The sequence below is a fragment of the Miniopterus schreibersii genome (assembly GCF_964146895.1).
Source record: "Miniopterus schreibersii genome assembly, chromosome: 10".
In the NCBI taxonomy this organism is placed as follows: domain Eukaryota; kingdom Metazoa; phylum Chordata; class Mammalia; order Chiroptera; family Miniopteridae; genus Miniopterus; species Miniopterus schreibersii.
This window is the reverse complement of record NC_138110.1, coordinates 82866599-82892999: the sequence shown is the minus strand read 5'-3', so window position 1 is coordinate 82892999 and position 26401 is coordinate 82866599. Positions and strand designations below refer to the sequence as shown.

Sequence of the window (26401 nt, the reverse complement as noted above, 5' to 3'; positions counted from 1 at the left end):
AGGACAAGGCTCCGACCATTTGAGCTACATCAGCCAGGGCACCACAACTGTGATTTTGTGTGTTTGTTTGTTTTTTTTAAAAAACACACATGTGAACCAGTTGAAGGGATTTCTAAGCATCTGTGGGAGATCTGCTTTAGACATCACTGAAAATACCAAAATCCACAGCACTCCAATCCCACCCTTGCTGCTGCCCAGGTGCAAAGAGAAGGTCAGCAAAGGCCAAGCAAGAGGTCCGAGGGTGTCCCTTTCTGTTAGAGACATGACAACTTCACTTCCTCCGAGTCAGACAGGAGTCTCCGCCCTTCAAAGGAAAAGCTGAGTGGACAGGATGGACTCCAAGCCTCAGGAAGCCAATCGGGCTGTTTCAGTGTCTGAGCAGCTCAGAGGGAGGGAGTCAGTCAGCAGCAATGGATCCTCAGTGTGAAGTTGATAGGAACATTTGAAACACATGTCATGTGCTAAGACACCACAGAAATTATTTTGGCATAGTTTTTAATGATCCTTCCTTCCTTAGTAGTAAATGTTATTTCTTAAAATTATCAATGCATTCGACATGTTAGCTGGCACAAACAGAAACCCACCGAACATAAGCAACGGTGGTACTCACCCCCAGGGCTGGCAGCCTCTGCGTGCAGCTCACAGCCACTTTCAGCTTCCAGTCAGTTTCACCATCCAGCTGATCAGTTCGAATAAAACATGAACCTTGGAATTAGAAAAGAAAAATTTCTGAGTTACAGGTACTTAAAAAACAAAATTCCACGGCACAGTCAGATCCAGAAATAATAAACCTAGAGTCCCATAAACAAAAATCTTTAAAAGCCCTTGTTTGTCTGATTCACACACGAGTTTGCTGAAAAGACACAGGTGACTATTTAGCCCCTACCTCCTAGTTGGTGTTCTTGCCTATTACGGGTTAAGATGGACTGTGCTTCATTCTAGAAAGACTGCACTGATCATGTCTACCTTTGATTCGTGTTCTGATAACAAAACAATAAGCAAATACTGAAAGATATCCAGAGTGTGTGCTATGACTTTGCTAATAAAATGTCAGAGATACCATCAGAAAACAGTTCCCTCATAAAGGCCCAGGTCAGTGCCAAAGCCCAGCTGGAGCTACTATCACGCTGACACTCCATCAACTCTTCAACATGAAAAACATTCAGTCACGACAGTGCCTTTTCCCTTTGGCCACTGTCACACCGTCTCTTGGAACCTTTCTAGGACAGAAGAGCACATTTTACATACACAGGATGACACAGACAGGAGACAATCGTGTGGTGGTATTTCTCAAATTTGGGGAAACATTTTAGGTAGAGAAATAAGAACCTATCTTCACAGAGCTTAGTCCAGCACACTTTCATGCATTCTAAAACTAACGTGGGCCTGAGCCAACCCCACCCGCACCAGCCTCAGGTGCCCTTGACCCACAGGAGAGGGGCCCTGCACACCCTGGGCACTCTGCTTTCATGCTGCAAAGATACCAGATGCTTTTCTCTGCCAGCCAATGCCCTTCCAACTAAGCATGACCACCAGCAACTCAGTGCTGGAAGTATGCCCCCTGCCCTCTCTCCACCAGTTACATTTTTACCCTCTAACCTCCCTGCGCCAGGGACACCACCATTGCCAGCATGAGTCCAGGAGACTCAGAGGTCAGCTCACTTCCTCGGGCACAACAGGATTGATTTCCAATTGCCCAGTTTATCATCTGAAGATATACCTACAAGACCATCACCTGAACATATGCATGATTATCACACATGCCTGTGTGTGCTCTGACATAAAACACAGAAGTAACGTAAAAGGAAGTGGAGTCCAGGTTCTGTCTGACATGCACTTTGAATCGTCAGTGCCATCACCCTGCTCCAGGCTTGCTTTCTAATACATAAAGTAAGAAAAGGGGGCAGTTTTCAGTCTCTTAAATGTCAGACATTCTGTGTTTCTAAGGTGAAAGCTTTCCCAGCTAGACTGCTCTAAGTCATGAACACTGGAAACAATACAGTTGCCTTTCTTTAAAGAAAAAGGGCTTGCTTAGAGTTAAATTATGTGCTACTCTAAAAATTTACAGGAAGCTGACGTATTATTTATCTTTGATTACAGTGAGTATTACCGACGCTGGGGTAACCAGATATGACTTAGAGAGAAGGAGCTGCGGCAGGCAGCAGTCTGACCAACTGGACTTGCCTTACGTGCACTGTATCTACTCATTTTTACAGCAACTATGAACTTCAACTGAGGCCAGTCAGGCTCAGCCAAGATCCATTATTAAACTGGTCTGTTCATATCCTATTACAGACTTCTTATGAATACTTGATTTTATTTTGTATAATTGACAAGAGTTGACAGGAAAGGACAGCTCTAATGACAGTAAAGTCGAGACTGCCCAGCACATGTCTCACACAGGAGAGCTGCACCAAGTGGCGACAAAGGGGCTGCGGGGCGCTGTGCGGCATGGCACGAGCCCGTCACACCGTGCGGGCCCCCGAATATCAGCAGACTGCCCGCAGTAGCTCCAGAATCCAATAGCTCTGAAAGAAATGGGCTACAGTATGTGCCCAACAAAAGAAAAATAGACATTGACTCTGCATATATAATAGCAGATCGTTTGCCATCAAACTTAATTTCTAAATCATTTATATGACTTAATGACTCTGCATGAAAATTTTAAGCCAGTAGCAAGATGAATGGCACCACCGAGAGAAGGTGGATGAGTACAGTGTCACTTACCTGCCCCTCACCCACAACAAGTGACAGCTGAGCTATTGTAATATGTCCCCAGCACTTAAACTATAATGTCATCACTTAGGAGACAAGTGAAAAAGATATTGGCATGTATAAGAGATTGATGAAAATTAGTTCTCAAGCATTAATTTCTCTTAATACCACTAAAAGAACTGTGTGCATTCAGGAGATATTTGATCTGAATTAAGAAGCGGATGAAGCAATTGATCAATTGGAATTTGAGCCATCAGTCACCAGATCCATCAGCAGCTTCATTTACATTCCAAACAATCAGCCGACAGCCCAACAGAATACCCTGTATTAATACACAGTCAATATGATGCCTCCAAGAGACTTGGGAGCTGTATTGACAAACGCCCCGTGGTCACTGTCCAGGCTCGAACGTGCTGCATAGATTTAGAACTTTCATGTTGGCTAGGGCTTAAAGATTTCTATTATAAGGAACAATGTATTATCAGGTTTCTCCAAACTAAAACTGAAAAGTAATAAAATAATATCAGCAGTGATAGTAGACACACACAAAAAGCTCTAAGTGTGTAGTTTTGAAAACCAGGCAATTAAAGCACTTAAAATAATTGCTTAAAGCCATACAAACAGAATTTCCAAAGCTAAAAATCCTTGACTGAAAGCAGTATTATGACACAAATTTTTTACAGTGGAGAAACTTTTGGTCCATTTTACAAAGAAAAATAGCATGAAACAGGTATCTGACATTGTAATGTCTGCATGTGAGTAATTAGTAATTGTTTTTTGTAATTTGATAGAAATAATAAAAGTGAGGAATATAATAGAATCATATGCTAAAACAGACTATAGTAAGACTATAGATAGTCTGCTAAAACAGGCTATCTTAAACTCAGATCCATTAATAACCTTCCAAAAATATGTAAAACAATAAAAAATCAGCATACATGTATATGATGTACGTTTTTGTGGGAACAAGGAAATAATTCTTAAGATCCTCAAGGGATCCATCGTCTCCAGAATACGAGGTACCCTTCCACTACACAGTGACTATCCCTGCTCCACGAAGTTAAAGCAAAATTAAAGAGAAAGGAAAGAACATGTCTTTGAAACATCATCAGTATGGACAGAATGCGATTAACCTGGAGTTATGGCAAGGACCTCACCTGCCCAATGTGCTGTTTCTATTTCTGTTTTGCTGTCTTATTATATCACAAGGATGGCACAGTGAAAAGATCATTAAGAGGCTGAAGAAGAATTTCCAAAACTGCTACTAGCCGTATAATCTTTAGCAAGGCATTTGTGTTCTCCAGCCCTCGGAGTCTTCCTCTGAGAAATGGACATTTCTACTTTCCAGCTTTAAAATGCTGAATTTTCTTCATCTTTTATTTCCTAACTATATAATCTATTTCTTTTACATTGATTATCTAAACCATTTCTATATTTAGGATAATATTCTTAATCTTACATATATTTCCAGCACAATCATTAAAAGGACAATTAATATAAAAGCACCTTCCAAAGGGAGACATTTTTGTTACTCACTATAATATACTTAGAAACAAAGCAGGGATGGCAGTATAAAAAATCCCTGAAAATCCATTTCTCCATAACTACATGAGAACATTACAAAAACTGTCGAAGCAACTTATTCAGAACTCTGAAAGATAATAAACAATTTGCAACAATGTGAGGTGCATTTACTCAAGAAACAAGCTAGCCTGGCCGGGCGTGGCTCAGCGGTTGAGCGTCGACCTGGGATCCAGGCGATCGGGGTTCGATTCCCGGTCAGGGTACATGCCCGGGTTGCGGGCTCGATCAATGACTCTCTCATCATTGATGTTTCTATCTCTCTCTCTCCCTCTCCTTTCCTCTCTCTGAAATCAATAAAGATATATTAAAAAAAGAAAAGAAAAAGAAAAAGAAACAAGCTAAATCTAGCTAAGGGTAAGCTGTGTTTTGACTTGCCCTGTTCCCAACACTCCACACCACACCCATGGCTCCACAGTACTGAGAAAACCGATAGTCTAGTAGCGACTGAGGGGCCCAAACCCAACTCAGGGCTCCCCAAACCCTATGACCAGAGAACTGTGACCACCAGACAAGTAGGGCTTGTCTGGATTTCACCTGATGCAGGGTCATTCATGGAGAACACTGTCTTCCCTGGAATGTTTGTCAAAAACAATCAGTGGCAATTGCTTAACATCATAGCTGCCTCAGGTGGTCATAAAGCTGGGGTAAACAAGCTGAACAAAAATCTTAAAAGAAAAGCTGAAAAATCAGATGCTGGAAAGGGGTTCTGAAAAGCTCTAACATATTCCTGGGAGTCTAGAGGACCATCTGCCTATGCAGGGCTGCCTACATGCCCAGGAGAGCCTAAGAGGCCCTCCTCTCTCCTGCCTGGCTAAGCTGGAGGCTCTGTACAAGCCCAAAGTGAAGGGGAAGGCAAAGCTATGAACTGCCTGCTACAGCCCTGCAGGTGTTAAGAGAACACTAGCTATTTTAAAAGATAAACCTCACCCTAGCCAGTTTGGCTCAGTAGTTAGAGCGGTGGCCCATGGAATGGAGAGCCCTGGGTTTGACCCTGCTAAGGTTACACACCTCAGTTGCAGGCTCCATCCCTGGCCCTGGTCGGTGCTCCAGCGGGAGGCAACCAATCGATGTGTGTCTCTCACATCGATGTTTCTCTCTCTCTCCCTCCCCCTCCCCTCTCTCTGAAAAGCAATGGAAAAAATATCCTCTGGTGAGGATTAAAATAACCACACACACACAAAAATAAAATAAAAGATAAGCCTTGCAACTTGGGTATTTCAAGAATATTTGTTTTGCACCACAGAGCCTCTCTTTAATGGAAAGTGGGCTCTGTTCCACACTGACATTCAGGAACCTAAGCTGAGGTGTTCTGCCGTTCAATAGGCAGCTTCCAGGGTTATCCTAGCCATGCACTATGTGCAGCTGTGGGCCCCGGCATGCAGGGAGAAGAGCAGAGGCTACAAGAGGTAAAGGCCAAGGCTGGAAGCAGTACATGTGACTTTCAGCCATCCTCCTTCAGACAACCCTCAAGGGCATAACCCCTTCTACCCGGACAGGATAAGGAGTCCAGCTGTATTTCCAAGAGGAAAGGAAAATGGACTGGACATGTAGCTTTCCAGTCTCCACCCCATTGGAAAAACAAAACCTCCCATTAAGTCTTACACGGTAAAGTAACTGTGCCAAGTGTACGGGGGTCACTTGATTATTAGGTGTAGCTGAGCTGTTAATGGCAGCCTCACTTCCCACTGTGAATAACCACAGCTACAGCTGATGAAAGGACAAAACATTTTCCCTTTTTCTCATGACTTAAAATGCCACTTTAAAAGAATGTAGTGTATAAATGGAAAAAAATGAAATCAGCAGCTCTAAAATATAACTATGTCCTTCCGAGAGTTTACATGCTGCATAGAATAACACATATGCTGAGGTTCCTATAAAAATATTGTTCATTTATTCACCAAAATGCAAGATTTAAGGAACAAAGAACTTTGGATGTTAGATGGTAACCCTCCCATCATCTTAGAGCGATGGAGATGTATGAGTGCATGGCTAGGTCACATAACTAGGAACTGGCAAAGCAGATTCCATTTTGGGTTTCCTGATTTCCAACAACCGTTTTCCTGACATATGAGGCTTCTGTCTCATTGCCTCTCACTACCCCTTCTCTGGCCTTCTAACTGTTGGAAGCTCAGACCATGCAAATACCATTTTTTCTGGGAAGCCCACTTCAACTCACCCAGGCAAATGGTCTGCTCCTGCGCCGACCCCCACGTCTTCCCACTCTTACAGTATCTACACGAAATAGAGTCTGAGTGCCAGGCATGTGCCTCCACAAACACGCAAGCCACGTGCCCTGGGGGAGCACCTTGGTTTGCTCCTTTATACCCTACACGCCACGCAGTACCTGGCGCAGAGAGTGGTAACTAAGCATTTGCTGAGCTGACAAATAAAACTGCAAGTGCAGAACAGCAACCACGTTCCCAGCAACACCACTTGATTACCCAAGATCCAGTGTGCCAGGGACGGCAGCACCCACCTGACAGGCTCTGGAGGGTCCCCTTCTTAAACAAACATGCTATACAGTAGAATCAGTCTTAAACACCAACGGTTAAGTGTAATTTAGAAATCAATGGATTAAATGATTTACCATTCAAAGAAAAATTTATATATTTTCCCTTTCAAAATGAAAATGAAACTGTCAAAATACCAAATCATCAACATAAATAAATAAAATACCTGCTTTTTCTGAAGTCCTAAGAAACACCATGTCCGATGGAATTCTTTGATTCTGTAGAGTATAATATAAAATGTTAATTATCTATATGCAGGTTTATAAACACAATTCCATTCCAAAGTAAAACAGCTAGTAAAAACAACTAAAATGTTAAATTAAAATTTATGTTGCAATTCACATTTACAATTTGTATTTTAAAAATGAGCATTTCGATTCATATTTTAGTTGGACCTTTAAGATATTCCCCATAATGAATGATGTAAACAGTATTTAGTGATGGCTTGAAAACAGCTCCACTTCTGGGAAATGTTAAATAGTGCCATTTCTGTGGCCTCTGTTGTACCTTAACTTATAATATAGCAGTGCCTGCCTTTTCACCCTCCCTATTAGACTAAATGACCCTAGAAAGTGAGGATAGCATTCTTCCAATGCCTCATACAAAACAGAGCCTATCATAAATAAAACAATAAACTGTGCATGAATAAATGTACAACTGAGCAACTAAAAGTGAATCCCACAAGCCTGAGGAGGTGTTCCTTTATAGAGCAGAAAGGAAAAATAACTCGAACATATTATGTGGCACATAGAAACCTTTATAAGTCACTAGTCATACATTTATTTAATCATTGCTACTAGTAATTCTATCAAACTAAAGAAAAATACAGTGGTACTTCGGTTTTCAAACATCTCCGTTGACGAACATTTCAGTTTATGGACGCTGTAAATCCAGAAATGCTTCGGTTTTCGAAGCCGCCTCGGAAATCAAACATGCCCCATGGCTTCCGCTGGGGGCAAGATCCTGAGGCCTAGTTGTCAGCTGTTGATCTCTCAGTTTTCAAACGTTTCAGAACTCGAATGGTCTTCTAGAACAGATTACATTCGAAAACTGAGGTACCGCTGTATATAATTAGAATAAGAATGCTTTCCATAATTTCATGAATTACTTATAGTTTTGAGACCTACATAAAGATTTTCCTACACATGATAGATGATTATTTGTCAGTCAGCAGGCAATGAAAACAAATATAAGTTGTTAAACAGAAAAACCTATGTTGTAAGATAGAGCCTCTTCTTTCTAACATGAAGAAAGAAGGGCAGTTATTAAGATCTGAAGAACTGCCCGGCTGGTGGCTCAGCGGCTGAGCATCGACCTAGGATCCAGGAGATCACATGTTCGATTCCTGGTCAGGGCAGATGCCTGGGTTGCAGGCTCAATCCCCAGTAGAGGGTGTGCAGGAGGCGGCCAATCAGTGACTCTCATCATTGATGTTTCTCCCTCTCTCTCCCTCTCCCCCTCTCTCTCTGAAACCAATAAAAATATATTAAAAAAAAAATCTAAAGAACTCCTAAGTCAAAAAAGAAATCACAATGGAAATTAGAAAATATTTTTAACTGAAGAGTAATAAAATACCAACACATCAAAATATGCAGAACATAGCCAAAGTGTCAAGAGAGTGTAAGAGGAAAATGTACAGGAGCAATTGCACATGACAGAACAGGGAGGCCAACTACATGGCATAGAGCTAAATGTCCATTTGAAAATAGGGAAAAACCAGCTACTGAGCCACAGAGAAAGTACAAGGTGTAAGCAAATATAAGAACAAAACTTAATGACACAGAAAACAAATATATGTATATACACCTACATATATATATTCATATATATTGGTAACAAACAGCAAGAAAGTAAATATTTTTCAAATATTCCCATTTCAGTAATAAAAAACTAATAATAAACTAATAAAAGATTGGCGAGCCCCATGAAAAAACTATAAAATACTGCTGAGAAAAATGAAATAAAACCTAAAAAAATACAACATATAGGTTCTGAAATTAGAATATATGGCACTGCAAAGACATCAAGTGCCCATAAATTGACCTACATATCCAACACGAACCCAACCAACATCTTGCCATGATTTCTGGTGGGGACTGAGAAGGTATTGTCAATATTTACAGGGAAATACAAAGGTAAAAATGTCCAAGACAAATGTGAGAAACACGGAAAGTTGAGTCTACAGTACAGTGAAACGAAGATATTAAAGTAGAGGCATGAAGGCAAGGGAGCACTGGACCGAGAGACAATTACACCAATGCAAAGTGCAGGCTCCAGAGGAGGCCACACACGGAGAGACACCAGATTTGGGAGGGAGATGAAACTGCAGACCTATCAGGACATGATGCTGAGAAATCAGATACCCACGGGGAGGGAAGACAACACCTGACCTCTACTTCAATCAACACACAAATAAATTCCAGATGAATTATATTTCCAAATGTCAAAGTCCAAACAATAAGACTCTGACACAATAATATAGAAGAATATTTTCACAATGCTTTGGAAGGAAAAAGACTCCTTCCCACCACCAAAAGTTAAAAACAAACAAAAAAACTATACATGAAAAGATGAGTGAAGTAGACTTCACTAAATTTAAGGATTTCTGTTCAACAGAGTACTCCATGAAGAAAAAGATACTTGCAACACAGAGGACTTGAATCCAGAATACATGAAGACCGCAAACTGATGAGAACAGGGCTAACTCAGAAGAAAATGGCAAGATGTCAACAGGCTCTTCCCAAGTAAGAGCGACATCCAAACGCAGACGAGACGGAGTCCACCTCTGTTAGTCTTCGAGGAAATGTGCATTAGACCACAACTGCTGGACACAGATGGGAAATGCTAAATCAGAAAGACTGACGATGCCAAGTGTTGGCAAACGTGTGGAGCAATGGAAGCCCTGCACTGCTGTTTCGAGTACAATTTGAACGTCACTTTACAAAACCATTTGCAGTATCTACTGAAGTGGAACATACGCATACGCTATACCCAACAATTCCACCCAGGCACAAATGCAGCAGCGACGTGTGCACAGGTGAGGCCAGATGGGGCATCACAGAAGCAGCAGTCCCAACAGGCAAAACTCAGAAGCAACCCAAATGCCCATCGACAGCAGGATGGAAAACAGGAATATGATGTAACAACAAAGCGAGTGAATCACAGCTACACACAGCAAGATGGATGTATCTCATTAATTGAACAGGGCCAAAAAAAGCACCCACCCAATCACACCCCATCCCACTGAATTCCTCGGCACCCTTGTCAAAAATCAATTAATCATAAATTTGCAGCTTCCCTTCTGGACTCTCAACTCGGGATTTATGCCAGGTCCACAATGTCCTGAGTACCCTCACTTTGTATAAGGGTTTAAAATGGCAACAAAGGTGACTATTCCAATTTTTGTTCAATTTTTAAAAATTATACTGGCTGTTCTGGGAGCCTTGTATTTCCATATAAATTTGAGAATCAGCTGGTCAATTTCTGCAAAGCAGTCAGATGAAAAGTTGAAAGGGACAGTCCTGAATCTGTAGGTCAACTTAGGGAGTGCTGCCATTTTAACAATATCAACACCTCTAATCCACGAACATGGGATGTCTTTCCATGTATTTAGATCTACTTTAACGTATTTCCACAACGTGTCATAGCTTCAAACAGAAGTTTAGTACTTCTTTTTATTCTTGAAGAATAATTTTATTTTGTTTGAAGCTACTATAAATGTAATCCTTCTCTGAACTGCATCTCCACACCCCCTCAGCTCCCTTACTGTGTTCCACATAACATGTGATGCTCATAAACAGACTCAGGTGCTTTTAATTTTCCCTCCCCTCAGACTACAAGTGACACTGGAGTGCGGCCGGTGTCTCCTTCACACAATACACGATGGTCCGTTGAACAGTTCCTCTGATCACCACCAGTCGGGCATTGAGAGGTTTCAGATTTTTGGCTATTGTGAAAATGCAGGGATAAACATTCGTGCACAGGCTTCTGTGCCAACATAAATTAACATTTCCTGTGATAAAGGTTCAAAAGTTCAACTGCTGGGTCATATAATATTTGCATATTCAGCTTCTTAAGAGACCAGTGATTTGCCAGAATGGCTGTAACAAGACACGTGTGAGCAGCCACTTCCCTCACCCGTGGCTGGCACGTGGTGCCGGAGCCCTCTCCCCCGCAGTCCACCTGCGGTCAGTGCAGGGCCTTCACCCGCCTTAGCCTGCAGCTCCAGGCGATAGAGAACACAGAGCACTGCTTCCCGTGTATATCTTCCACGGTGAAATTCTCTTTGTATCTTTTCCTCATTTTCTGATTTGATTTCTTTAACTGTTGACTTTTAACAGTTTTTACATATTCTAGGTACAAATCCTTGTCAGATATGTGGTTTACAAATATTTTCTCCTAGTTTGTTTTTCATCATATTGACATGTCTTTTCACAAAGCAGCTTTTAATTTTAATGAGATGCAATTTATTAATTTTTAAAAAATCTTTGCTGCATTGTGCTTCTGATGTCAAGTCTAAGAAGAGCTACTTTCCTGCCCCGGATTCTGAATATTTTTTCCTATGCATTTCTTAAATTTTTACAGTTCTACTTTACATTGAAATCTGTGATCTATTTTGATTTAGTATTTGTATAAAGTGCGACACTCACAGTAAGGTTCGTCTTTACCCACATTGCCCAGACAGCGCCAGCCACATTCTCTGAGAGGCTGGCCTTTCTCCCCTTCAGCTGCTTGCGCTCTGTCCAACACCCCTGCGCACGGCTGGGCAAGTCTGTTTCTGGGTCCTCTCTAATGTCTCATTGGTCTTGGTTCTCTCCTCTTCTACACAAGGCTATTAGTGGGTCCAGGTAGGATGTCTCAACCTTGGGAAGAGGACTCTTCTCCCTTCATTCTCTTGCCAAGACTGTTTTAGCCATTTCAGGGCCTAGGCCTTGCCAAATTAATTTTAGAATAACCTTATTTTGTTTAAAAAACAAACAGTCCTTGGTGAGATTTTGATAGGAATTGAATTAAACCTACAGGCCAATTTTGGGGAAACTGTGGAATGTCCCAATCCAAGGCTACCCCGTACCCCCACTCAGACCTTCGACTACTGTCCTAAGCCCTGCTGTCTGTGTAGCTGTGTTCACAGCAGCGGCCGAGAGCACTGCACTTTAGTGCCGGGTTCACAGGCCCAGCACCGATGTATGGAACGCTGGCATCTGAGTGCGCATCTTAACAACTTCCCGTCGTGCTGAACTCATAGTTCCGAGGTTTTTATACATCACACTGGATTTTCCACAATCCCGCTGTCTGTAAAGGGGCATTTTTACTTCTTCCTTCCATCCAAACTCTTCCTGTTTCCCTTACTTGCCCTGTTCAGTGGCTAGAAACGCCAGCTGAATACGTGTGGGGGGAGCAGGCAGCCTGCCTGGTGCCCAGTCCCAGAGAAAAAGGCATCGCATGTGCCGAGGGTGATGCCAGCCAGGGGCTCTGACAAAGGATTTCTGCAAGATTAAAGTGATTCCCTCCATTCTCGTCAGGGATCGTCCTGGACACTGGAGGTGACTCACAGATTCTATCTCCGTTTTCAACCCAACAGCTAGGCAGCTCCTAAAATGGAAAGGAAAACTGAAGGTGATAGGACCCGGCCTCACAGCCAGGAGCCCATGTGGCCAGCACCCTTCCACTCTGTCGCCTGCTCCCTGGCAGGAGGCTGTGAGCTGCCAGTGGAGAGCCCGCCGGGCAGGGGACGGGAAAGGCCTCGAACCAAAGCCCAGGAACTGAGCCTAAGTCCATGAAGCACCGAGTTCTGTCAACAGCCCCAGTGAGGCCTGAAGGCGACAGCCGCCTGGTGGGCCTCTGATTGCAGCCTTGAGAGGGACCCAGAACCAGGAGACCCAGCTAAGCTGCACCCAGATTCCCGACGACAGAAACTGAGACAATAAATGTTGGTGTTTTAAAAAACTGCGTCAAAATTTACATGACTACCACCAGTCCTATAGAAACGTGCAAAGACACAATGTGCGAGGATGCTCACTGTGGCACTTGACAACAGAAACCACCTGAAGACCTAAGCATGGATCAAACATCAGGGACTGACGGTATCCACACAAACGGATACTAGGTAAATGAGATGCAAATCAGTCTGTTTCATTTTATTCAGTTTTGTAAAATCAAACACCCCCAAACCACCCTTGGCACAGATTACTGTACCAGTGTCCTGAGGAGGAAGCCTTTCCTGTACAAAGTAGCTGCACATGGGGCTTGGGCTGCGGTGCTCCCAGGTGGCCTGCACACCCGCTGGCACCAAGGGCTCACACTACTTGGTAAGAAGCTTTTAAAAAACTGAACATTTAATAATTTTTAAAAACTTGTTCTTAAGCCTTAAAAAAAGAAGACTCTCTATGGAGCCGCTGTTCCTCAGGGAAGACTGTGCATGAGAAGCAGCCACTGCCATGCAGCTGGCCCCTCGGTCACCCCTGCCACCCGCAGCCTGGCGATGTCCTCCTCCGACCACTATGGGGCTTTTAATGGCTCTTCCTACACTGACCTAAACCTCTTCTCGCTAATTCTCTCTTCCTTCCATTTACCTTTCCTTCTTTAAGTTTTATGAACCATAAGAATTAATACTCACTAATGATATGTGATATATCCATCTGTAAAAGGAAGTTCTGGAAACTGAAATGTATTCTATTATAAATAGACAATTCTTAAATTGGTCAAATGAAATAATCCTGATAATGCAACATTAAGCAGTTAACACGTCTTATTTAGACAAAATATGACATCACCTACGCACACTGAAATGTACTTTAACAAAACAGGCTAAAAAAAAACTAGATGTTTCTTCACGTACAGCAAATCTTACACAGTGATGTAAAGATTGAAAATAAATGTCTCAATTTCCTTCATATTCAAAAGTTACTGCAACCAGGCTCAATGTTAACAAGAAGCACATGCATGTCTGAAGTATACTGAAAATGCACGCACCTTTTCCACCACGATGAGGTCCCCGACGTGTATGTCTGCGCTCTGGACGGGGACTTTCCCTTGAAAAGAAGGGGAAGCACAGTCAGCGCCGAGACAGCACAGTTACACTCTCCTGATAAATACTTTGAAACCGCTTCAGGGGAGAGTTTTACACATGCATCTCTACTTACACTTTCAAATAAATATTTCAGATGGAGGCAGTCATGAACAATCACCTTCTCTTAGTTAGCTCCCAAATACAATTAACCACCCTGATAAAAACCGTGTGGGAACGTGGAAGACGATTCCATCCGGAAGGTTTCTCCCAAATCTGCTGTTATTTCAGGTGCGAGTCAAGTTTCCATGATCGGAAACATCACTAAATAAAATAATATGACTGAAACTGAGTCACACTGAGATGTAAGGTTCCCACTCACCCTGTGAACAGCACTGACTGGCACATAACTAGCGAAAAGCAGGGACGGAGAAGGTCAGTGAGAACACACCCTCCACCAGCAGCTTTACACACAGGTCAGGACCAAAGTGTTAGGATGGAAAGTGGTTCTTTTCCACGCATCCTGTGCAGACTCCTAAAGTACTTACCTAATAGCTGGTGCGCTGATCATGTGGAACAGTTGATATACAACAGTTACATGACACACAGTAGACAAAACCTCACAGAGGTGATTAGAAACACCCAGTTCCCTCTCTCCCTGTGTCTCTGGGCCCAGCCTCGGCCCTTTCTCCCTCCGTCTCTGTTTCTCACCCCTCTCCCCCCGTCTTGGGGATCTCCTGCCCCCGTCCATCTACTTTTTAGTACCAGCAACAACCTTGTGGGTCTCTTCACATTTTTGTAACTACTGTTTTAATATGGGGAAAGGTACATTTCTTTTACATTCAGTTTATTCTGAAAACTAGCAGAACAGAGGTAAGTTCATTCTATCCCTAATCAGTTAAAAGGGTCAATAAATAAATAAATAAATAAAAATAAAATGGGTCAAATGTCATAATGGACTAAAGAAAATGTAACCATATAAACCACATCTAATGAGCAAGACACAGCTATTATCCAATAAGTATGGAAATATATTAATTATGTCCCAATAAACACACATAGATAAGAGTGGGAGATAATTAAGCAACTTTTTAAAGGAACTGATCACATGTGAGCACTGCAGAAGGTGAGCATCAGACTAATAGGCAGATGGCGCTCATCTGCGTCATCCGGGTGGCAGCGGCACTGTCCCCCAACTCTCTGGACGCTTTAAGTGGGTGTGGAGGTAGGAGCCGAATTTAACACAGGCTATGAAGCAAAGTGGACAGTTAGGAAATAAGCAATGAAAGCATTTATTTATAGACATAAATACACTATTTAAAAAGAAATCTATAATCTGAAAACCCCCCACAAAATATTGCTGAGAAAAATGTAAAAGAACTAAATAAAGGGAGAGATATATCTCATCCATGGGTCAGAAGACTTAATATTATTAAGATGTCATTTCTCCCCCAAATTTATCTATAGATTCAATGCAATCCCAATGAAAATCCCAGCAGGCTTTTATGGAAATGGATGCTAAGTCATATAAAAGCCCAAAGGACCTAGACTAGCAAAATCGTGGAAATAGAAACAACGTTGGAGGGCAAACGGTCCCTGATTTGAAGAATCAGTATAAAGCGGTAGTAATCCAAAGAGTATGGGATTAGCATAAAGACAGACAAATAGATCAATGGAGTGAAAGAGAGTCTAGAGATAAACAACACACGAAGGACAACTGATTTTTGACAAAAGTGCATGGTAATGCCGTGAGAAAGAATTACTATTTCCAAAAATGGGGCCAGAAACAACGCGACACCCACATGCACAAGGAGTACTCAGTACACACATTCCTTGTACCGACACAAAAATTTACTCAGCACGGGTACATGTCACGCAAACCAAAAACTGAAAACAGGAGACACAGCAGGACTCCTCTGTGAGCCTGACTAAGTAAAGAGTTCTTACACAGGACATCTCTGTGAGCCTGACGAGGCTGAGAGTCCTTAGACAAGACACCGCAGCACTCATAAAAAATGACGCACTGGACTTCATCAACTAGAACAGCACAGGGGCAAGAAAGCGCAGAGGTGTGAGATGGATGGACTGGTGTCTGAAACTGAGAGGAAGCTGCAAAGACAGGAAGGGATCCTGCCTCCAGGTAAGTGGCCCCCAGGCTATGGAGAAGCAGCCACCACAGAGGAAGCAGAACCCTCGGAGGGGAGCCACTCTCTGTGGAGATGGAGATGAAAGGTGGGTGAGGAAGGAACCCGCATCCCAAGGCGCAGTGAGAAGGGCAAGGGCAGAGTGAGGATGCTCATAGTAACTACAACCCACAAGACAAATGTCTGAGGCTCCAGGAGGTCAGTGATGGTTACAAAGACCAAGGTCACGGAGGCTGGTTCTGGGCACACAGGCCCAGACTGCTCTGGCTGACACCAGCCCTGCGGACGCTGGGCAGGCACATAGGGTTCCGCTTGACGTCACTTGGGCTCACGGCTCTCTTCCCCAGGACATGCTGGGGATAAGAGTGGGCATGAAATAGGCAAAGCCCTACCCTCAAGGAACTTACATTCCAGTCAGATGAAGTACAGCAGAGTGAAATAAAATACATCACCAAGAATGGTAAAAATCACAGCCTAGGAAATAAAAAAAAGAAATACTACAGTCTAGGGAAAGGGTTACAAAGCATCTTGCCAAAAGTAACCAATTTTTACTCTTAAACATTCACTAACAATAACCAAAGATGTTTTTAAAAACATTCTTTAGCAATAACAAAAAAAACTAAAATGCTCAAATTCAACAGAATCAATTCTTTCTCCTGTTCTATCAGTAAGAAAGTAATTAGCTTTAGGAAGAACACTGAAACAATAATAGACTACAGTGTGGTGAGAAACACTTAAAGATAAAGCAGTGTTATTCACTGGATCAACGGTGCTAGCCAACCACGTCCCCGCTAGTCTCACTAGCTAATACACTGCACACCACCTGCGTAATGACCCTCAGAGTCCAGAGCTGCCCGCAGCGGCTACCCACACAGGCTCTGCCGCCCACCAATGTGCAGAACTAAACGCTGAAGTAAGTATCCATAGCTCTTCACTGCATTCTCCAGATAAATATCTGGTAGGAAACTATATAATTTGAAAAATTTAATGAGTACCTCAAAGTTAAATATTTTATCAACTAACAGATACAAATAAACATTACATGGTATTAGCAGATAGAGGGCATCCCTCAGTGTCTTGGTCAAGCCCACCCCTGTCTGCCTATGGGAAGTCTGTAGTCTTTGTTTTCTGCAGCTAGACAGGCCTCTTAAATATCCACGAAAGGTCAGGACACAAAACACTGTTAATACACATGGGTCTAATACTCTTGGCGATTGAAGTCAGAAGACGTACGATGCAGCGGTCTCCCTCTCGTGGGCCTACGAGTGCACACCACCACCACCACAGTCCTACGACTGTGTGGTCAGCCAGCACCAAGAGGGGCACGAAGCAGCCTTGTTTGAAACTGTCCGTAGGCCCTGGTTCCTCTAAGCCTTCAATAACCTACACGGTGTGGTGGCCTCCTTCCCAGCGCTCCCGAGTGTTTGAGCCCCGTGGGAGGAGGAATCAGCAGACGAGACAGCAGGCCTGTTCCAGGCTCCTGCTGAGGGCTCCACATCGCTGGTCCAATGCAGGAGCAGAAAGAAAATGGCCCAATAACCTTGTGTTTATAGGGTCTCCTATTTCTCAAGAAAATAAGAAAAAAAATGGAAAAGTAACCAGTGGAGGAAGAGGAAAGGGGGGAGGGAGGAGACGTTTCCCAAGCCACCAGAACGTTCTATGGAAATATTACTTGGAGCTGGCATAGGACCTGGGTGTATCAGCGAGGCAGAACAGAAAGCAGAGGGGAGGCCCGAACGAATCTAGGTCTCTCTCAAAGGTCTGAGAAAGGAACGTAATTACTGGTTTTAAAGTAACTAATTTACCATTTGGGAAAAAGTTAGATTCCCTTCCCCATGTAACACCTGCTTTAAATGTAAAATTGCAACACTGTTAGAAAATCAAATACCTACATTATATTGGGATTGAAACAACTGAGGTTAAAATAACAACTACAAACAAAAAGATCAAAAGATTTGCAGCAATAAAAATTATAAATTTATCTACATCTAAAAAATGATTTAAAAAATCAGTCGAAGATAAAAACATTTGCTGTCCTAAATCTCTCATGAAGAAACTATAATAAGGTAAAAATGGAAACAGGAAAAGTGAGTAAACTTTTACGAAAGATAAAAAGCGAGTGATGAACGGTTAACAGGTAAGCAGCAATCAGGCAGAGGGCACGTCTCCCGATCAGGCTGGCAAGTAAAGAGCGTCTATCCCCACAGGCAGGACCCGGGGAGAGGGCGGGGAGGGGGCTGTGCGCAGGCTGTGCCGCCTCGCCGGCAGCACGGTGACAACACCCATCAGACTGAAAACGTCTCATCTCTTACTGAAGTTGCTTGTTTACTAAACTATTGCACTGACTGAGTGAGCCTCAGGAAGCAGCAGCGCACGCGGAGCTGAGGCCAAGGGCTGGCGGCACCGCCGGAGGAACACTGGTGCCACGCCCGCGCCCACGCCCGCGCCCACGCCCGCGCCCACGCACGCCCACGCACGCCCACGCACGCCCACGCACGCCCCCCCCCCACACACAGTATCCTGAAGAGATGAATTCACAGGTCCTCGTAGGGTGGCCTGGGAAACATGCTGGCCACGTGGTAATGGGTGTCTACGTCTACTCCTGCATACACGAACCTAGTCTTGAGCGTACACACTTGGCCCCGAGAACTAAACAAATGAGATAATAAATCTAAAGTGTGTGTTTGTGCCTGACATATATAACAGGCAATAAGTATCACTGTATAGTAAGAATGCAATAATGTGCACTGAATATTCCTGAACAAACACTGGAATGGATTCTTTTCAAATGCTGCTCAGACCAGACAAGAAGGATGCCTTACGTCTACTTCACAACAGGGAGGAGACGAGATGAATGTGTGAGAAGCGGAGTGTGTGCACCAAAGCACCGCTCTGACTACATAAAACAAAACGCCCACAGATGCCTTCCCGATATCCAGGGCTGTATTTCATCTGCGCTGTCAAGAGTGGACGAACGAGAGACGACAGCACATCAATAACGTGCAGGGGCCATCGCCGCTCCTCTGCATACGGATCACGGCAATCAACTCTGATTACTTCCCAGGGCGTCAGCTGCTAAGCGCTTTCTGATGGGGAAATTCAGCTGACACTGGAGCATACTATTAAAAAACTATCTTCAGATATGACTGTCACAAAAGGAAACCCTTCTTGCCAAGTAGAAAACATAGTAACTCATAAAACCAGTTACATTTACGATTCCCTGTCAAAGTGTGTACAATGCACAGACGATATATGAAGGCACTGAAGAGGGGTTTAAACATTTCGTGATTTTTAAAGGAATAATTACAACTCACAAATGAAGTAGGCTTCACTATAAGATGACAGAATTTCAGGAGACATTTTATAATTTATACCTGTAAGAGGAGAGAGGACGACACTGACAAGCAGCAGCAGCACAGTGCTGACGGGATAGCCCAGGCCCAGAGCCACGGGAGCCAAGACCCAGTCAGTGCTCCCGGTGAGTGAGGACTTGCTTGCAAGGAGACTGGACCACGAGAAACACCTACACACGGAAACGCCCTCACACAGTCTCCCCCCCACGATTTACATACGGTTCAAGGACAGCAGGCTTGCTTCTCTCTCTCTCATTTGAATACTTGAAAACAAAATAGACAACAAAATGCCAGAACTATTACAAGAAATACCTAAGATATACTGGAAAGCAATTATCACACACACACAAAGAACAGAATTAATTCCATTTTAGTAAGTTCCATTTTTAAATGTAATGTTTCATGTTAGCTTTAGGTTTAACCTTGGAAAATGCATGGATAGTGGTTGACATGACTCAGCCCTGCTGAGACTTGGTAGCTGATTAAAACAAATACGACCTCTAGCCTGTGCTGCCTGCTAGAAGAGTGCATGAGCTCTTTAAGTAGCACAGTTCAGGATGTATTCATATTTGAATCCCATGAGGTTAGCACAGAGCCTAACACATAGTGAGCACTTAGTAAATATTTGTGGAATTGAATTGTGAACTAGCCAACTGGATAATTACCAAGGCATACAATTTATACATCTCTCCTTTGAAGTAGGAAAAAATATAGCATTGACTCCAAGAATCTGAAAATAGAATGGCCACGCAATTCAAACTCTTTATCAGGAATTTTGCAAAAGCTGCCAACGTGCAGGAGCACCTGTTCCGCGCTCCCCTCCCTACCACTGCCTCCGACACGGTCCACTGGGAGACAGTGAATAATAAATGCAGCCATCAACAGGAGGAGAGAGGAGAAGTAGTGGCAGACATGGAAAACTCGCACATAAGAGCAGCTTCTCAGGCAATAAAACAAAGAGCTAACTAAAGTCCGCCATGTTCACCAAGACCACCTATCAGAGTAGCCTCTGCTTCCAAACAAAGCACCTTTAAGACATTAGCAGACTTTAAGAAAACAACTAGAGAACATTTCCCAGTGCACTCTACTGGAATGTGCTCAAGAACTCCTAACATAACAAGTTCCAATGTGGCAAATACGACACAATGAACCAATCACACAAGGGAGCAGCCATCAATGCTGTTCAGAGAACAGGTAACTGTGAAACACTGGAAATTAAGGAGCTGAGCAGCAAACATTCTTGACAACAGAATAAATTGCAAACTATGCCCGATAAGCATAGCCCTGTGTTTTTTACATTCTGGACTTTACTTGTCTCACTTGCATTGGGATAACTGGCCAGGAAGCGAGGTGCGCAGGTGAAGGAACACTGAGCTCCACCAAACACCTGACTCAGGGTAGGTTACTCAGCACATGCCTCAGTACATTCAGTGTCCTAAGACCAACTCCATCAGATTCTGAAACACTCATCACCATCACAGGGAACCCCACGCCCACTCCCCTACTTCCCCAACACTCCTCACCACCGCAGGGACCCTCACACCCACTCCCCTACTTCCCCAGGCACAGCAACCACACCTGCACTCATCTCGATCCCAGCACCCTCTGCACATTCTGTGAATGAAGCCGTACAGTGTGTGGCCGTTTGTGTCTAGCTTCTTTCACACAGCATGGTAGCCTCAAGGTTCATGCTGTTATTTCATGTGTCATTTTAATCAAGTGTTGTGGTTTAATAACATTCCAGTGCACGAACATACTACAACTCTGCTCATCCATTCACCTGCTGATGGACACGTGGGCTGTTACCATGTTTGGTGACTGTAAATAGTGCCTCAGTGAACACAGGTGTGTGTGTATTTGCTTGAGTCCCTGTTTCAGTTGTTTATCTGAGAGTGCCTTAATTTCTTCCTCATTTATGAATGATAGTTTTACTGGATATAGAATTCTTTTTTTCTTTTTTAAAAATATATCTTTATTGATTTCAGAGAGAAGAAGGGAGAGGGAGAGAGAGAGAGATAGAACCATCAATGATGAGAGAGTCACTGATCGATTGCAGCCCACAACCTGGGAATCGAACCCTGATCGCCTGGATCCTAGGTCGATGCTCAACCGGTGAGCCACACCCGGCTGGGCTGGATGTAGAATTCTTGATGGAGTGTTTTTCCTTTTACTATATTTTTAAAATAGTAAATATCACGGTGTCCCTCCTGCTGATACCTCATCTTCTTACTGGAGACCCCTCCTATGCGACGAGTGGCTGCTCTGTGTCCTCTTGGTTCTTGGGTTTCCACAGTCTGACTACGATGTGTCCCAGAGTGGCTCTCCATAGACTTGCCTTCCCAGAGGATAACTGAACTTCCTGAATCTATAGGTTCATGTCCTTCGTCACGTTCGGGAAGTTAAAGGCTATTATTCTGTCAAATCTCTCTCTGTCCTGTCTCTCTCCTCCGCTCCAAAGATCCCACTATGTACACGTTAGCACACTTGCTGCCACACGTCTCCTAAGACCTATTCACTTTTCTAATTCTTCCTTCTGCTCCTCAGACTGGACACTTCACAGGACCCAGGTTCAAGTTCACAGATAGTTTCTTCTGCAGGCTCTAATCTGCTATTGACATGTGCTGGTGATTTTTTTCTTTTAATTTATTGTTCTTTTCAGCTCCAGAATTTTCATTTTGTTTCTTTTTCAATCATCTCTATACTTTTACTGACATTCTGTACTTGTCAATACATCATTCCTTTCCTAATTCAGCTCCTTGAGCACATTTAAGGATTTAGTCGCTGTCTATTAAGTCCTCAGACACAATGTTTCTTCATGTCTTTCGTGAATAGGCCACGCTTTGTTTCTTGGCATATGCTGTAGCTGTATGTTTAGTGACTTTTCCAAACTCATTTTTGTAAAGTGTATTCTCTGTCACATGTGCTCTCTGAAAGAGATTTCCTTGCATGTAAGAGAAGGGAAGGAGGGAAAGGAGGAGAGAGGGGAGGAAAGAGGGGGGGGAGGGGGAGGGATGGGAGGAGGAGGGAGAGAAGAGGGGAGGAAGGAGGGAGAGGGGGAGGGACAGGGAGACGGAGAGTGGGAGGGACAGGGAGAGGGGGAGGGGGAGGAACAGGGAGAGGGGAGGGGAGAGGGGAGGAAGGAGGGAGTCTAGGAAGGAAAGAAGGAAGGCAGGCAGGGACAGAGGGAGGAAGAGAAGGAGGGAGATAGTGAGGAAGGGAGATAGCAAGGGAGGGAGAAGGGAGGCCCTATGCAGCTGAGCTCTGTGCTAAGGACTCCAGCTCTTGACCAGGCTGTTTACAACTCTGCCTCAGGCTGCACCTCTGCCTACACAGAGCCTAGACACTGGCCAGAGGCAAAAGGCCTTCTCAGGTCTCTTTTGTGCCTGTGTCGAGCTCCGGCTTTGAAAGCGGCTTTCAGAATTTCCCAATAAACATGGCACTTGTGAATGCTCTACTTTTCCAAAGAAATTAGATACAATATGCAATCACCTAATACTATTTTCAATGACAGAATTGAGACATGTTTTCTTTCATTTACGTTCACTCTAAAGTGATGATTACATTGGGCAAATGATGCACTGGATTAAAGGTGTCTTGCTGACCTCTTACTGTGAGCTTGCTGTATAGTTGTGAATTCACCTCCTTGTCTCGCTGAAAACGCCGAAATTCATCCATTGCTTCCCTCATAATAGTAACAGCCAAGACAAATCCCTACAAAACAAAAAGAAATAAGGTAATGGAGAAAACTTGAAAAAAGGAAGGGAAAGTTCTTTTTCACGATCTGGTTTTACCTTCCCCTCAATTTACAGTTGACTCTTGAACAACATGGGTGTGACCTGTGCAGGTCCACTATGCGCAGGTTCTCTCAGTAAACATCTGCTCTGTTTCCCATCTGTGGCTGAGAATCGTGGATGGGGGGGGGGGGCAACCACATGTATTGTTCTAGTCCATTCTACAGAGGGGACTTGAGCATTCCTGCATTTTGGTATCTGCCAGGGTCCTGGAATCAATCCCTGGTGGATGCCAAGGGACAACTAAGTTTTGGGGACGTCAGAAGTTACGGATTTTCGACTGTGTAGGGACCTAACCCCTGTGTTGTTCAGGGGTCAACTGTATATTATTTCTAAAATATAAAATAAATGAAAACAAAGAAAAAAGACAAAAAGTAACAAAGAAACACTATAAATGGCATATAATACACAGTAACAGATTTATAATTTGTACTATCCGCAAGACAATTTTTAAAATTCACATCATAATATGTACTTCAAGCTACATACCGGAAAATACTTAGTAACCCAAAGTAAAAAACAATCTTCAATAAATCCAATAAATCAGATTTGGAACATTCAAGCATTCAAATACCAAATTAACAAAGACTGACATAAAACTCTTATAATTTCTGCACTTAAACCTTATCTCTGATAGAATGAAAGCATTTCGGAACATAAAACCATTCCGAGGTATGACACGTCTGATCAACTTCCTCACCCAGTGCACTGACCTGCAACACACTGGAGAGCACAGGCAACCAGTGCTTCCTCCCATTTCTTAGGTAAAAGCCTGAACAGATTACACTGATGCTACCTAAGTAAAACTTTTATGTACTTATAGTCTATTATGAACTGTTGTCACACTGCTAACATGTGACTAACGTCCATCTTTTTTAAAGGCTACGTTTGTGTTTTCTGACACCCATTCAAGCCAACCTCCCATGATTAAATAGAGACCCCTTCCTCAGGCTCCATGTTACTGACAAACATGCTTCAGTCTATCTATAAACACGCTGATGGATGAATTTCCACCGAAAGGACAGTCATCTTTTATTCCAGCTTTTTTCTGTACAACCAAAAGGCTAAATTAAGTGGGCCACTGGAGCGTGTTTCTGGCATTTACTGAATTGCACCCCTTTTTATGCAGTCTCCCCAAATGCTGGTGTGGGCTCCAGCCTTGTCCTCGTAGCCCAGCGCTCCCCTCACCTGTAAGCATCGGTCTGGACCTCTGCAGTACAGCCATCACCTCTAAGTAATGTTGTGACTCCTCTCCTGTACTTGCATCCATCACTCATCACCTAGTGCAGGTCATGCTCTCCAAACATGCCTGGGCTGGACCTCCACCTACGGACACATGGGCCCGGCTCAGACCCTCCTTAGGTCTCACCCACAGCATCAATCTCCCACCTCCAGCCTCATTCCCTCAAAACCACCTTTCCCCACGTTACCAGTGTCTTCTACGATACAATCTGGCAAATGTATGGCGAAATCCTCCTCCAGGGATGGTCCCCAGCAATTCACTGCCCCAAACCCTCAATAGCTCCCACTGATCACGCTCCTTTCACTAAAGTATGACCTTCAGAATGGACAGCTCTGGAGCCTCACCACCCTCTCCAGGGTGCTTTTCTCTCCAGCACCGGGGACTGTCAGCAGTCTCCTGAAGCCCCTTCCTGTACCTTGGTTGGTCTTTGCCAAGGTACTTCCAGGGGTTGCGAACAGCGCTATTTTGAAACTTATTCTAAAGTCACTCTTGGAATCACTGAGGAGAGAGCTGTAAACAGTTGGGGATGTGGCCCATCTGCAGAGGGAGGTGGGCACAGTGTGCACCATGAATCTGCATGGCCTCCACTGAAGGTAATGGCTGATGAGCAGTTTGACCCCCGTCTAGGCCATTTAGCACACTTAAAAAAAAAGTTTTGTTGAGATATAATTCACATGCCATAAAATTAACCCCTTTTAAAGTATACAATTCATTTTTTCAGTAATTCAGACTTATGCCACCATCACCACCATCTAATTTTAGAGTATTTTCATAACCCCCCGAAAAGGCCCAGTACCCAACATCAGTCCCCCCCACCCCCCTCTGCTCCCAGCCTGGCAACCACTGATCTGCTTCCTGTCTCTACAAATTTGCCTCTTCTGGGTGATATGGTAACTCTGTGTTTAGCATTTTCATGAAATGCCAAACAGGTTTCCAAAGTTGCACCATTGTTCACACACTTATTGGCCACTTGTACATCTTCTTTAGAGAAATGTATATTCAGACCCTACACCCACTTTTTAACTAGGTCCTCTTTTAAATGTTAAGTTTTAAGAGTTCTTTATATTATTTTGGAGACAAAGGCCTTGTCAGATATGATTTACAAACACGATGTCACGAGTATCTTCTTCTGTTCGCTGTACTTTCCCAGCGGGTCCTCTGGTGCATATAGGCTTTCACCTGGATGAAATCCAGTTAACTTCTTCCTTTTGGCACCTGGGCTTTAGTGCCCAAGATCACAAAGACTGAGCTCTAGGTTTCCTTCTGGGAGTCTTCTAGCTTTAGATCTTTCACTTAGGTCTAGGATCCATTCTGAGTTACTCTGCATATGACACGAGGCAGGGGTCCAACTTCAGTCTTTCCATGTAGCTGTCCAGCTGTCCCAGCACCATCTGTTACCACGTGTCTTACTGTGGGACTGTGAGGGCTGATTCTGTTTCCTTTCCGTGCTCCACCCACTCCAATGCACAGACTCGGGGGAAACAGTGGACAGAGGAAGACCTTCGAGTCAGACTGGACCTCAGGGTCCTGATGAAGCACTGTCCTCCACACAGCCTGTCTGGCTGCCCTTAGGTGCTAACGACGTACCAGGAGGACACCGTACACAGAAGACGCAGTTAGGAATCTACTTTCACCACCTAGAAATCTCTGCCTGGACAGCTCGCGTGCACCTCATTAATTGACAGAAGCATTACAGTCTGCTTTGCTACTTGGATTCCACTAGCTCTGCCTTGAGGAATTACTCTGAAAGCTGAATGATATGAAAGGAATCTTCCTTCTGACTCAGTAGGGTAATGAAGTCACTTTATTCTCAGTTAACTCTTCTATTACATGGGAAAATACAGTGAGATTAGTTCAGAGCTGAAGGCAGTAAATAACACAGTCAAGGGTAATTGAAAAGAAAGATTATTAATTAAGCTAACTGTGTTTTCAGAAACACCCAATGTCAGTCAGAGGGCGCAGGGGAGGTCTGAGGTAACCTGCTCCCTGTAAGACTAGTGGACGTCAGACGTAAGCTTTTATAACCTCTGGCTGTGAGAGGCGTGATGCTTCCCC

General features: G+C 43.7%; 1 protein-coding gene across 1 annotated transcript in view; it reads right to left on the bottom strand.

The window, feature by feature from the left end:
* The window catches only part of ATP9B (ATPase phospholipid transporting 9B (putative)), a 120227-nt gene that overhangs the window by 73936 nt on the left and 19890 nt on the right, over nt 1–26401 (bottom strand). Inside the window, exons 5-8 of the mRNA XM_081150216.1 lie at nt 22915–23023; nt 13782–13840; nt 6976–7027; nt 611–705 (exon numbers count right to left, since the gene is read on the bottom strand). Coding sequence (XP_081006342.1) covers nt 611–705; nt 6976–7027; nt 13782–13840; nt 22915–23023 — 315 coding nt within the window. The remainder of the gene's footprint in view (nt 1–610; nt 706–6975; nt 7028–13781; nt 13841–22914; nt 23024–26401) is intronic.